At 41.9% G+C, this 14,258-nt stretch overlaps 1 protein-coding gene across 1 annotated transcript in view; it reads right to left on the reverse strand.

The window, feature by feature from the left end:
- Nucleotides 1-14,258, reverse strand: part of LOC137334787 (protein bicaudal D homolog 1-like) — a 252,771-nt gene that overhangs the window by 132,198 nt on the left and 106,315 nt on the right. Inside the window, exon 2 of the mRNA XM_067999759.1 lies at nt 10,017-10,229. Coding sequence (XP_067855860.1) covers nt 10,017-10,229 — 213 coding nt within the window. The remainder of the gene's footprint in view (nt 1-10,016; nt 10,230-14,258) is intronic.

The raw sequence follows: 14,258 nt of genomic DNA on the forward strand, positions 1-14,258 counted from the left end.
ACTGGTTCTGGGCACTGGCTCTGTTAGGCCAATGTGCAGATGGAATCTTTCCAATTAAGGCTTTGAATGTTTAGGAAGTTGCCATTTCAAGTCTGACACCCCCAGCATCAATGGAAGCACTTACAGCTGCCATTCTGGATGCTACAACTGTCCTTAGTGTACAGGTGAGGACACTATCGTACTTAGCTATGATCGGCCCATGGTCAGATTACATTATCTAGGCTCGTATATGAAAAAATGACCACTTCAGTGAAGTACCAGCACGATTCACTGTCTCAGGAAGGAAGTAAAGCAAGAAATAGGAAGGAAAAAATGGAGAATGTTACCCCAATTGCCTAGTTAGTACATAAAAACTTCCATTTATACAGTGCCTTTAGTGTAGAAAATGTCCCAAAGTGCTTCAATGAGGAGAAATGGAGACTAAACAGTAATAGAAGAATTGAGAGATAACTGAGAGCATGGTCAATGAGATAGGTTTTAAGGAAGCTTTTAAAGGTGGTTAGAATAGTAGCAAGGCAGAAGCATTTAGGAAGGGAATTCCAGAGAGTAGAGCCGAGACAGCTGAAAGGCTCTGCCATGGAGAGTGAAGTAGAGGGAGGGAGGGAGGGAGGCCAAAGTCAGAGGATCAAAGAGTACGGGCTGGAGGTAGAGTGGGGTAAGGCCATGGAGGGATTTGTAAGTGAGGATAAGGATTTTAAATTCAATGTGTTGGGGGACAAATGGAGGTTGGCCAGGACATGGATAGCAGCTGAGTAGGACTTAGTGCAGGACAAGATACAGGTGACGGAGTATTGGACAAGTTGGAGTTTGTGTCAGGTGGAGTTTAGGAGGCTAGTGAGGAGGATGTTGGAAAAAATCTAGTCTGGAGGCAACAAAAGCTCAGGGTTGAACAGGATACTAAGGTTGCAAAACAACAACAACTTGCATTTATATAGTGCCTTTAACATAGCAAAAACATCCCAAGGGGCTTCACAGCAGCATTATCAAACAAAATTTGACACAGACTTCAGCCTCAGCAAGCATCCAAGGAGGGGATGGAGTTGGGGTAAGCGTATGGAGTATTTTTTTTACCGGGGCTGAATAAGATCACTTTTGTAGGGGGGGGGGGGGGGGGCGCGGGGGGAAAGAGTTCGGGCTTATGCACACTTTGCCCAAGTCTGCAGTAAAGTATATATAACCTGAAGTTACAGACTTTTCCGAAGTCCAAACAGAATAAAAGCAGTAGTTGGATTGTGTCAGTGTATTTTTTTTTAGGAAGTGTCGGGCAAGCAGTCAGACAACACCAAACTGGCTTCTGGTGCACTAAGCCATACCAGGTTGAATTCCTGATCTGTGGTGAATTTGCTGATCTCAGTAGGGGTAGGAGTTGGAATGCAATTGGTCTCTGCACGCCTAGGAAAGGGAAGGGAAAGGAAAAATCAGCCAGGATTCTCACTCCTAATCACTATTCAATGACGTGATGAAAAGTGGACGTGTAAAGACACCAGGTTAGGACAGGATTGGACTCAGCGATGCTCTCTTTGGTAAAACAACTGCTGATACACACTTTGTAATCTGACAGCTGAAGAATGGCCATTTGGGGGAGGTACTGGAGGGGTGTCAGTGCCTGTGGAGCTGGACCTGAGCACCTTCAACAAAGGGAAGAAAACATTAGGAAATTTTGAGGGAAAGTAGACCTCATAGGGCCGATTCCCTGATCAAACTGCCAGACATGGAAGAACATTCAAAGGGAACGTTAATTAGGAAATCGGGGACCTTCAGTACCTGATTTTTCCATCCATTAATTATGGGTCTGTGATTTCCTCATCAATGCACCCTGCAAATCCCACTCCACAGTAACAGCACCTGATCAGGTTTGTCAGCAGAAAAATCTGCATCGACACTAATAATTTATACTTGTTTATATCATGATTAACTTTCACTGTACTTGACATTGAGAGGTACATTAACCATGCAGTTATGCTTACTGCACTAATTCCTTTTTATCTGATATGCTGTAGATGGAGAATCTCGTGATATTCTCTAGGCCAGTACCAGAAGGGGACAAGCAACAAAAATGCTTTGGATTGACCATGATAAGATTGCAAAACATATTTACAATAACTAATAATGGACTAAATGCAGAGGAAAGCAAGGAAGCTCATTCTCCATCTCCCTATGCAGTTGTCAGTTCGGCCTTGCACACCAGTGTTGTGATTTATTAGATAAGAACATGGTCAAAAAGAAATGGGATAAAACTGTGGAATGACTAAACCAGAACATGGTGCCAAACCCTGGAGGGTGAATTTCCTCAGAGCTTCTCCCCTGCTGCCATTGTAACTTTGTCCCAGTTATTCCATTAATCACAGGGGAAAAAACTATGCTTTGTAAAATTCAAAGGCTGCATCTGCTGCCATTTGAATTCTAAATGGCCCACAAACTTGAGCCCAGTCAAACGCAGAGTAAGTGACTAGTCTTGGTGACTGCATCAATTTTCAAATTTATAAAGCTTGTCTTCACTCTTTCAGCTGCTGCTGCAGGCACCCAAGGTCTGAGGGAGACTATTCCTCATGCCTCCCCCAACCAAAAGAGGTGCATGGCACTGGAAGAAATCCATTGGGAACCCATCAAAACAGGCAAATTAGGACAATCCGCTGGGGTCAGTGACAGGAGCTATGGCAGCACAACGCCTGTCCTGCCACGGTTCCAAAAGGATTCCTGCAGCAAAGGAAAATCTAGCACACTGTCTTCATGAGAAAACATTTGACAAATCTTTTGTTGTTCCAGAAAGGAGAATCCAAAAAGCTGTGCAATAATTTTCTAGCTGGTAGAGGGCAACATTTCCCCTTTCAGGAACCCAGTGAGCAGCATCAAGCACTCCAGGTCAATTAGTACACAGCCTTCGACAGAGCAAAGCTCCCTCTACTCTGCCTCAGCAACATGGACAACCTAAGACAGGTACTCATTACTGCACCAAAATAATGCCAACATGGCACTTCCAATTCCTACATTAGCCATCCTGGTGTCCTCCCTGAATAAGATTACTACTTGATGCCAAATTAGGGACAATTTTGTGCTGTGGGAACTGGCTGAGACTACTCTTACTTAAATCATGCAAGACTATACATCTGTGTTGGACTCTTGCCATGTGTCAATGGTGAAAGCACATAGTGTTATCCCACTGCACCACCCATTCCCTGGGCAGTTTTGTAATGACATCATATGCAGGTAACATGTGATTCATTTCAATCTTAGCACTGTGTTAGAAGATATGGAGAGAAGCCAATGTCTGAATCAGACATCAGATTGGAAGAATACAATTGTTTTTGAACCACATGTATCAATTAATCCTTTGTGAAGCTATGGGTTTTAAAATTATTTGTGGGAAATTTCATTAGGAAAACCTGAAGGCATTGTGTTACATATTTGCTTATTCATTCTTAACACAAAAACCCCAAAGATGAAACATTAAACAAATGTTGAAAAATAAAATAAACTTTTTTTGAGTCAAAAAAAAGGCTATAAATTACTGTTGGCCATAAATAGCTGATGAATTTCTGACACATTTGTCTGACATTCCTCAACTAATTAACAGAAGCGTCAACTGGTTTATTTTAAGAAAGTTATCACCTCCTTGAACATAACAGAGAAACATCATACAAATGTGTCAAGCATTCATTCACTATTATTACCAACAATAATTATTACTGTTGTATATTTTAAGGTTTTAAAAACAGAAAATATTTGAAATGCAGTTGGTTGGGCAGCATCTGTAAAGCTCTAAGGTTTTGTTTTAATGCTAGTGAATCACCTTTTTCCTTCCAGAAGCTACTTAAATATAAAAGTAGTTTATTCAAAATAGTTAAATAAGAATATCCTCAATGAATGCCCCACTTCATGACTGCTACAGAGTCTAGAACAGAGACACATGCAATAGTGAGCCAGCTTTTCCTTGTGAATGTAGCATGCACTGCCAGTTAGGATTATTTTATGTCCGTGTTGCAAAAGGTTTCAGTTCACAAATTAACAAGAAATATTTGGGTTTCAAAATAAAAGGAATTGGGCCCCATAAAATTATACTGAAGTCTCTACAATTTCATTTTAATATTTAATATATCTGAAGTTTTTATTGGCTTAAAAGGTAGAATAATATGTTCCAAATTTCCAGAAAATGCACCAAAAAAAGTATCACAGATCAAACTTTTCTATACTTTCTATACTATACTATACTATAGTTTAACTCCTTAGGCTGCTTTTAACTTGAGGTGCACAATGGGCGGTGGGTGATTGCAGTACAAGCAATGCCTGCCCATTGTTACCACACTGGGTGATTGCAGTACAAGCAATGCCTGCCCATTGTTACCACACTGGGTGATTGCAGTACAAGCAATGCCTGCCCATTGTTACCACACTGGGTGATTGCAGTACAAGCAATGCCTGCCCATTGTTACCACACTGGGTGATTGCAGTACAAGCAATGCCTGCCCATTGTTACCACACTGGGTGATTGCAGTACAAGCAATGCCTGCCCATTGTTACCACACTGGGTGATTGCTGTACAGGCAATGCCTGCCCATTGTTACCACACTGGGTGATTGCAGTACAAGCAATGCCTGCTCACTGTTACCACTGGTTGGGTGCAATACAAGCACTGGCTGACCATTCTTACCACAGTGAGGCCAAAGCCATTTTGAGGCCTGGGCCTCATTTATGTGCAGCGGACAAGCTGCAGGTACCAAACTAAGACAGCTCGGGAGGGCTGGAAATTGGCCGGCTCCTATGCAGAGCCAGCCAACAGTTAGAGCCCTGGGGGACGGGGTGGAGGGGCCCACAACCATCTTACGTAGGAGCCATCCTATAGCCTGAATAAGTTTAACAATTTGGTACCAATCATGGGCCGTGTGTGGAATTGGTCACACGTCAATGCTTACAGCTGCGAGAGATGGAACTTTATTTCCATTAGTTTTATAATGATATCAGTTTGAATATCAGGATTTAGAGACTTTCCCTTAACACAAGTAAATTCTGTGTCAATGTTGCAATTGGGCAGCCAGTTACATCCAGACTGAAATCAATCAGCCTGAAAGATGGAGTTTGTAAGCTAGCAGTGAGCTGTGGTATGTGAAGTTGCTTTCAACTATAATAAATGAACTGTTTTTCTTTTATTGTTTGAAGATGGATTATTAGGAAGCCTATATAACCCGAGAACTATACAAATTGGGCTAGCTTCAAACCAGGGGGAAGGGGTAGAGATAAAAAGACAGTGTGTTAACCAACTGCACCTCCCAGTCCATAGTCATTTTCTTTTTGATAGGCCCTCTTTCAGTTTTGCTTATTAATGCTTCAGTAGTTATGTAGAGCAGGTTTAGATGGCCTGCAGAAATAGTTGACAGGCACACATTCTTCAGTCTATTGTTTGGCCATATATCAATATGACACATTATCTGTAACAACATCTGAGAAATAATCACTGGAAAATTCAATGGCCAACTTATGTATTACATATAGAGAATGAAAATCCAGGCATTCTGAAACAGCAAAGCACTAATGGGTTTAAGAAGTCATAGACTGCTACAATGAAGATCTAATGTTTTATAACATCTGAATCCTGCAATCAGATTACAGCCTTAAATTCACTCCCATGTATATCCATTATATATTTTAAAATAAATACTGCAGAGTTCACAAGGGTGAATTTATTCAATTATTTCCCCAATGAAATTAGTACTGATCAAGGTGAAGGATGTTGGAGCTGGGAAATAAAACATCTTTGGGCAGCCACTCTGCACCAAGTCCTTCGAGTCAGGTAGTGAAAGGGAAGATGCAGAATAAAACTCACGCTACTCTGCCCCAAACATGTGCCTCAGCCCCAACTTCAGAAGAGCACCTCATACTGCCAGTGTGACATTTTTCTATTTCCCACATCAGCCGTCCTATAGCTTTGCGAAATAAGATTGCTAATTTGGTGCCAAATTATGGACAGTTTTGTGCTGTTGACCTGAGGATCCAGGTTGAGGCCACCTAAAGTCGAGGCCGGAACTTCCACAGGTGTTCTTCCGTAACCTGCCATAACCTCAGTGGAAAACCCAGAGAAGTGACTGCTTATGCAGTTTCAAAGTTATGGCAGGAGATCGGGAGAATTCCTGTGGAAATTCTAGCCCAGGGTTCCTTATTTAAGCAAACAAAGGCGCCATGCATCAAGTACACCCCATGACATCATGCATGATGACAAAGTCAAGTGTTTAGTTAATGTTCAGATCTACTCAAGCTGGAATTTTCAATGCCTCGGGACTTTTCATGCAAAATTGCAGAATTCTATACACAGTAAGTATGCATGGATTTGTCACCCTAATAATGACATTCACAATGAAAGCTTGATGATTACAACATACGCACTACAAGTTTAAATGTGATACGTCAGTGGTTATTGATTGTGTTGTAACATGCACTGACTATTATGGTATGATTAATTTTGCTTCTCATCCCCACCAGCATGTGGCAGCACTGGTACACTGCTAATATCCCACTGGATTTCACTCATAGTTAAATGAGATGGTGATGGTGTGACCTGGGTTTGACCTACTGTCCTGTTGCTGACTGCTGACTGGCATGGATTCTGTGAATGAATCAACTGCTCTGTGGAAATACAAGGTCCTAGCTGCTAAATAAGGCCACGCATGATAGAAAATGCTCACTTTTTCATTTTATCCCTTGGAATGTAATTTTTTTTGGTGAATTGAGTGTTCCTTAAGGTGAGAGATGTTAGCGCTGGGAAATGGAACATCTCTCAATTTGGGCATTCAATATCAGCATCAAGGTCAGGTATAGGGAGCATTCAATATCAGCATCAAGGTCAGGTATAGAGAGCATTCAATATCAGCATCAAGGTCAGATGTAGGGAGCATTCAATATCAGCATCAAGGTCAGGTATAGAGAGCATTCAATATCAGCATCAAGGTCAGATATAGGGAGCATTCAATATCAGCATCAAGGTCAGATATATGGAGCATTCAATATCAGCATCAAGGTCAGGTATAGAGAGCATTAAATATCGGCATCAAGGTCAGGTATAGAGAGCATTCAATATCAGCATCAAGGTCAGATATAGGGAGCATTCAATATCAGCATCAAGGTCAGGTATAGAGAGCATTAAATATCAGCATCAAACACTCCCAGGTCAGGAACGGGCAGCGAATGAAGCTTGGCAAGGACAGGGATGATGGTAGTGTGAGATTTTTTGCAGATAAAGATGCCCTGTGAAGGTATTGTAATTTATGGGGTGGGGAGGAAGACTCGGAGAGCATGACAGAAGTGGAGCCTTAAGGTGATAAAGATATGGATGAGGATTTTGGCAGCAATGGGGAAAAGGTAATGTTGGAGGCAGGACTATTTTATGGAGGTAGTAAAAAGCATTTTCAATTATCTTGGTCAATCATGCACAGTTCCAAGGAGGAGGCTATCAAGCAGAAATACCAGAAGTTTGTCCCCTCAGTTGGAGAATCCACAAAGAGAGATGGGCAGAAAATCAAATATTTACTAAAAAAAAACTCTGTAGCATCCAATTCACTTCAGATTAAGTTTACGATCTTTGTAAGAAAGACCGAACCCAGCCACAATCCAGATCTCTGTCCTTTTTTATTAGACAAGACCCCAAATAGCCACAGAAATAGCATTGTTATTTTAAACTGTTATTTATTTGGTGCAATGGTTGTGGAGGCTTATCTGCTTTTCCAGAAGAGTTTTCAGGAATTCTCGTAATCTCTCATAATCGGTGACTGCTGCCCATTTCAATTAGCTAATTCTACAGTCACAGCCAGAATCAAACAGTGGCAGCCAAGGATTGGAAGTTCTCAAATATTTATTCAGCCAGTGTTGGGGAGAATCAGATTCCAAAATAAGCAGCTATTAGGTGAGTGTCTACCATAAGCTTTATCAACTATTGGAAGAGCTCCCAACTTCCAAGAATGTAAAATATCCCAGCTCTAATTCTCTTTTAAAGGGGAAATGTCTTTGTGGAAATTGTTTGTCAAACATGTTTGTCTAGCAAGGGGAGCAAGAGTCAGAAGAGCCAAAGAACAATTTCATCACAATGATGTGACTTATAAGCGACACAATAATGTGTTTCAATGTGGTTTATGTAACCATACTGCATGTTTGCAACACATCATGAAGATGGCAGCACTTTAACTATATGGTACCTGATGCAGTTCTGCCACGTCTGGACTTCAGTGAACTGCTGTACGGTACGGCCTCAGTTACACTGCTGTTGGATGCTGGTTGACCCCTTCATCATCTTTTGTCAGAGATTTGGTTGTCAGATCAACGGAACAGACAGTGCAATGGTATGCTGGAACTCCAACATATGACAACACGACATGAGTTAGCTTCCCCAGTCATTCTCTCCTTTCTTACAGTGAATCTGTGATCTCAGGAATTCCATCAGATGGATGCACAAAGTACAGACCAGGCACTTTCCCAAAGGGAGAGAGGGAAAGCGTTTCTCTCTAATTAAATTGCAGACAATGTAATTCCATTGCACGACACCATCATATGTATGAGAGTAGGTCATCTTCATTCCCCCTCATCCAGTGAATAGTGTACGGCAGACAAGGATCTTGAGAGGAAAGAGATTGATGTCTAGGCCTGAACCGAAGAAACCTTGGATTTTAGTTGGCACAATTTCAAGATGGAGGGTGGATTTGAGTTGTTGTTTCAACTGACTGTACCAACGGAAGGGTTTGTCAGACGTACCTCAGAAAGCATGCTCAGATACATCTGCAAATTGGTTAAAGTAATCAGAAAGTAAGGACGGTTCAGGTTACCAAATAATAGAAAAAATTATTGCTACACAAGTACGAATTTCACTGCTATTTATATGATTCTGCCTTTTTCTGCATAGAAAGAAACCTTAAATAATAAATAAAAATAACTCAATTTATGGATCTTCCTTTGAAATTTAACCCACCCTCTCTGCGTGCAGTTCTGATATGAAAGAATTCATCACCCAGTCTCAGCTTCCTCTTGCCACATTCGGTGCAGATAGGGCCAATCCCACAACACACAAACCTGTTTCGAAGTGAGGGGAACTTAGCCTGTCTTCTACTATTGAATTTAAAATTTTCTAGAATGCTTAGCTCCTGAAATAACTTGCTGTAGAAACTTGGCTACAGCAGCCTTGTTGGCCACTGAAGGATTTTCACACCACAGCAGGCATTGCTTGTGCTGCAGAACAAGTTTTTACAATGAGGTTGCAATGCTTTTTAAGAAACTAAAATATATCTTGCATCCCTGATCCCATCATATTCCATCTATAGATATAGTAAACAGCTCGTCAAGGCATTTACCTTGGCTACTTCACCCATTTAAAAAGGATTTCATACAACCACATCTGGGGTAAATGCACACTATCTGTTGTGATATGCACCAGCTGGTCCCAGATTCGATCAATGTTCTGAACTCAGTCAGGGTGGTGGTAGAGATGGTACAATTGGCCTCATCTCCCTCAGGACTAGGGAGGAGGAAGTACCACTCCTGAATGCCACTCAGTAATGACCTCTGCTAGAAAATGTGTGTGTCTGTGGACATCAGTTGAAGATAGGATCAAGCTCAATTATGTTGCCCCTATGATTGAACAGCCTGTCTACACTCGTTTATGAAGCCTTTCATGAAGAACGGCCATTTGAGCGAAGTACTGGAGGACAGCGGACACTTGTGGAACAGTAACCCAACACTGATCAGAACCTTCAGCACAGAAAAAGTGAAGAACATTCAGAAAGACAAAAACAGGATCCCGGTCGTGCATCTATTTTATCTCACTAGAAAACAATGCTTCAGAATACAGTACGAGTCTTGACTGCACAGACCAGCTCAGCCAAAAGCTATTAATTTTTCCAGCATATTTTGCACAAAATCATTAACTATATTGTGAAGAAATGTGACTATTTACTGTCATATCCCCATCAATCCTGTTTTCCTTTACCCGGCTAAAATGAGATTCCTCGCCTCCTGGTCTGGAGCAGCAAAGACACCATGGTTACCTCTTTGAGGTCCAGAGAGACAGCACTGAGTCGTTCATTTTCAGATTGGACGTTGACCACGACTGTCCTGGCTTGTTTCAGCTCTGTCTGCAGCTCCAGAATCTTACTGAGGTAATATGCCTCCTTCGATGCAGACTCCTGCAGAAGAGTCTCCTCACGGGTTTCACCATCTTCAGCCACTTTACGATGGTTCGAATATGCCTGTCCAAATGCCTGAAAAATAAATGCAATGACATCTTTAACCCTTTTCGATTATGCACACACAAAATCATTACATATTACTTGTAACTGGTTAACAAATAACTTTGCATCAGGAGTTAAAGCTGTCCGAGTCTATTTTATATAGAGTGACTGTATCACATGTAACTGGGATTACTGTACAAGGCAGTAAATCATTGCAACTGCTCGACATTATACAAAGCATAAGGACTGCAAACAGCAATAAGACCAAAATCTGCTGATCTGACAGAACCCTGGAAATAATTCTTTATGCCAACAGTGATGCTAAATACACTCTTGACAGCTTGCAAAAGACATTAAAAGAAAAATTCATTGTGCTCATCCTGGTCGCAAAAGCAGCTCACTACACATTATATTATCTTCTTTTCTGCTCTAATTTCCTTCAGAAAGTCACCCACTTCTTTTGTCCTACTCTGAAGGTACTGACTAATGCTGAGGTATGAATCGACAGGCACCAGGGATCAAACCTGGGGCCTGTTCTTCAAGACTCAGTACTATGCTGCACCATTAGGAGGGAGGAGGGTTGTTTTTCACGTGGTGCTCCAATCTTGCTCAAACTTTGCATCTTATCAGACATCAGATCGTTCTGTATTTAGAATGATTTTCTGAAGCTGAATATTTCGAGCAGAACCGAGACCAATATCCTCACAGGGGCATTTGCTAGTTCTGTTGGGGAGGGTTTAAACTAGTATGGCAGGGGGATGGGAACCAAAGGGCAGGAACAGATAGAACAAATTCAGACCAGGAAGCGGGAAGTAGAAAAGCAGTTAGTGACGTAGTTAGCGACTCAGAAAGGCAAAAGAAGCTAAGGTTAAATAGTGTTCAGCACAGGAATTTGACGGGGTTAAAGGGTATATACTTCAATGCAAGGAGTATTACAAACAAAGCAGATGAGCTAAGGGCACAGAAAGACACATGGCAACATGATATCATTGCTATAACGGAAACCTGGCTTAAAGAGGGGGATAATTGGCAGCTCAATATCCCTGGATATAGAGTTTTCAGGCAGGGTAGAGTGGGTGATAAAAAAGGAGGGGGGGGCAGCATTATTGGTTAAAGAATCAATTATAGTTGTGAGAAGGGATGATATGCTAAATGGATCATCAATCGAGGCCATATGGATTGAGCTAAGAAATAAAAAAGGGGCAGTCACTCTACTAGGAGTGTACTATAGACCCCTGAATAGTGAAAGGGAGATAGAAGAATAAATATGTAGGCAAATTTCTAAGTGTAAAAATAAGAGGGCAATAATAGTGGGGGACTTCAACGACCCTAACATCAACTGGGATTCAAAGAATGTGAGGGGCACAGAGGATGCAAAATTCTTGATCGGTGTCCAGGAGAACTTTTTTAGCCAGTATGTGACAAGCCCAACAAGAGGGGATACAATTCTAGATATAGTCCTGGGAAATGAAGATGGTCAAATGGGTGAAGTGACCGTGGGTGACCATATTGGGGATAGTGACCACAATTCAGTTAGTTTTAGCATTATTACAGAAAAGGACAGAGTTAAATCAGGAGTAAACATTTTAAATTGGGGGAAGGCAAATTTTACAGAACGATGAGGTGATTTGGCAGAAGTGGACTGGGCACAACTACTTGAGGAGAAATCAGTGGCAAGCCAGTGGGAGGCACTGAAAAGTGAAATTCTACAGGTACAATGCAGACACATCCCCTCAAAGAAAAAGGGTGGCACTGCCAAATTTAGAACCCCCTGGTTGTCTAGAATTATACGGGGCAAAATAAAGCAGAAAAAGAAAGCTTATGACTGTCACAGAAAACTAAATACTGCAGAAAGCCTAGAGGAGTATAGAACGTACAGGGATGACATAAAAAAGGAAATAAGGAGAGCAAAGAGAGGGCATGAAAAAATATTAGCTAGTAAACCCAAAGATGTTTTATCAGTACATGAAGAACAAGAGGATAGCTAAGGAAAAGGTGGGACCCATCAGGGATGATAAGGATAACTTGTGTGTAGAAGTACAGGATGTTGGTAGGGTTTTAAATGAATATTTTGTCTCCATATTCACAAAAGAAAGGGATGATCTGGACGTAGTAGTTAAAGAGGAGAGGTGTGAAATAATGGATAAGGTAAACATTACGAGAAAGGAAGTACTAGAGGGACTGGAATCCTTGAAAGTTGATAAGTCACCAGGCCGGATGGATTGTTTCCTAGGCTATTGAAGGAAGCCAGGGAGGAAATAGCGGATGCTCTGAGGATCATCTTCCAATCCTCACTAGATACAGGGAAGGTACCGGAGGACTGGAAGACTGCAAACCTAGTAACATTGTTTAAAAAGGGTACGAGTGAAAGACCGAACAATTATAGGCCGGTCAGTCTTACCTCGGTGGTGGGCAAACTATTAGAATCAATACTGAGAGATAGGATAAAATATCACTTGGAAAGGCATGGTTTAATCAGGAATAGTCAGCATAGATTTGTTCGGGGAAGGTCATGCCTTACAAATCTGATTGAATTCTTGAGGAAGTGACAAGGAGGATTGATGAGGGTAATGCAGTGGATGTTGTCGACATGGATTTTAGGAAGGCATTTGACAAGGTCCCACATGGCAGACTGGTCAGAAAGGTAAAAGCCCATGGGATACAGGGAAATATGGCGAATTGGATCCAAAATTGGCTCAGTAACAGGAAACAAAGGGTAAAAGTCGATGGATGTCTTTGCAAATGGAAATCCGTTTCCAGTGGTGTGCCACAGGGCTCAGTGTTGGGTCCCTTGCTATTTGTGGTATATATTTAGGGGGCATGATTGGCAAATTTGCAGACGACACAAAAATTGGCCGTGAAGTTGATAGTGAAGAGGATAACTGTAGACTCCAAGAAGGTATTAATGGGTTGGTGGAGTGGGCAGAAAAGTGGCAAATGGAGTTCAACCCGGAGATGTGTGAAGTAATGCATTTATGGAGGGCAAACAGTAAAAGTGAATACGCAGTAAACGGAAATATATTGAGAGGGGTACAGGAAATGAGAGACCTTGGAGTGCATGTGCACAGGTCCCTGAAGGTGGCAGTACAGGTAGATAAGGTTGTGAAGAAGGCATGCGGCATGCTCTCCGTTATTAGCCGAGATATAGAATACAAAAGCAGGATGTAATGATGGAACTGTATAAAACGCTGGTAAGGCCACAGCTGGAGTATTGTGCGCAGTTCTGGTCACCACATTACAGGAAGGACGTAATTTCTCTGGAGAAAGTGCAGAGAAGATTTACAAGAATGTTGCCAGGGCTTGAAAATTGCAGCTACGAGGAGAGATTGGATAGGCTGAGGTTGTTTTCCTTGGAGCAGAGGAGGCTGAGGGGTGACTTGATTGAGGTGTACAAAATTATGAGGGGCCCAGATAGAGTAGACAGGAAGTACCTGTGTTCATGAACTAGAGGACATAGATTTAAGCTAATTGGCGGAAGGATTAGAGGGGACATGAGGAAAACCTTTTTTACCCAGAGGGTGGTGGGTGTATGGAATTCGCTGTCCGAATTGGTGGTTGAGGCAGGGACCCCCAACTCTTTTAAAAAGTACCTGGACCTGCACCTAAAGTGCTGTAAGCTGCAGGGCTACGGACCGGGTGCTGGAAGGTGGGATTAGAATGGGCACCTGGTTGTTCTTCGAGCCGGCGCGGACACAATGGGCCGAATGGCCCCCTTCTGTGCTGTATCTTTTCTATGGTTCAGGAACAGTATCTAGTTCATCATCACCAGCAAAGCATTAGGATTCTAAGGAAACACTAACTGGCCTGGCAATACTTGCTGCAGTTCAAGAGCATGCTTGGTGCTGGATTAAATGGAATCTGGATTCCAATATCATTTATGAAGGCAACCAATAGCTCTCAGAAAACGTCATCTCCTGCAAACAATGCGATGAACTGTGTTGAGAATCGGAGTACTTACTAAGAGCAGCCACTCCCCTTACTATGGACAATGATGACCCATTTTGCTGCAGCTGAACATACATCCTCCTATACAGCCATTAACACCCATTAAGTATTAAT

Source organism: Heptranchias perlo, chromosome 18 (assembly GCF_035084215.1).
Source record: "Heptranchias perlo isolate sHepPer1 chromosome 18, sHepPer1.hap1, whole genome shotgun sequence".
NCBI lineage: Eukaryota > Metazoa > Chordata > Chondrichthyes > Hexanchiformes > Hexanchidae > Heptranchias > Heptranchias perlo.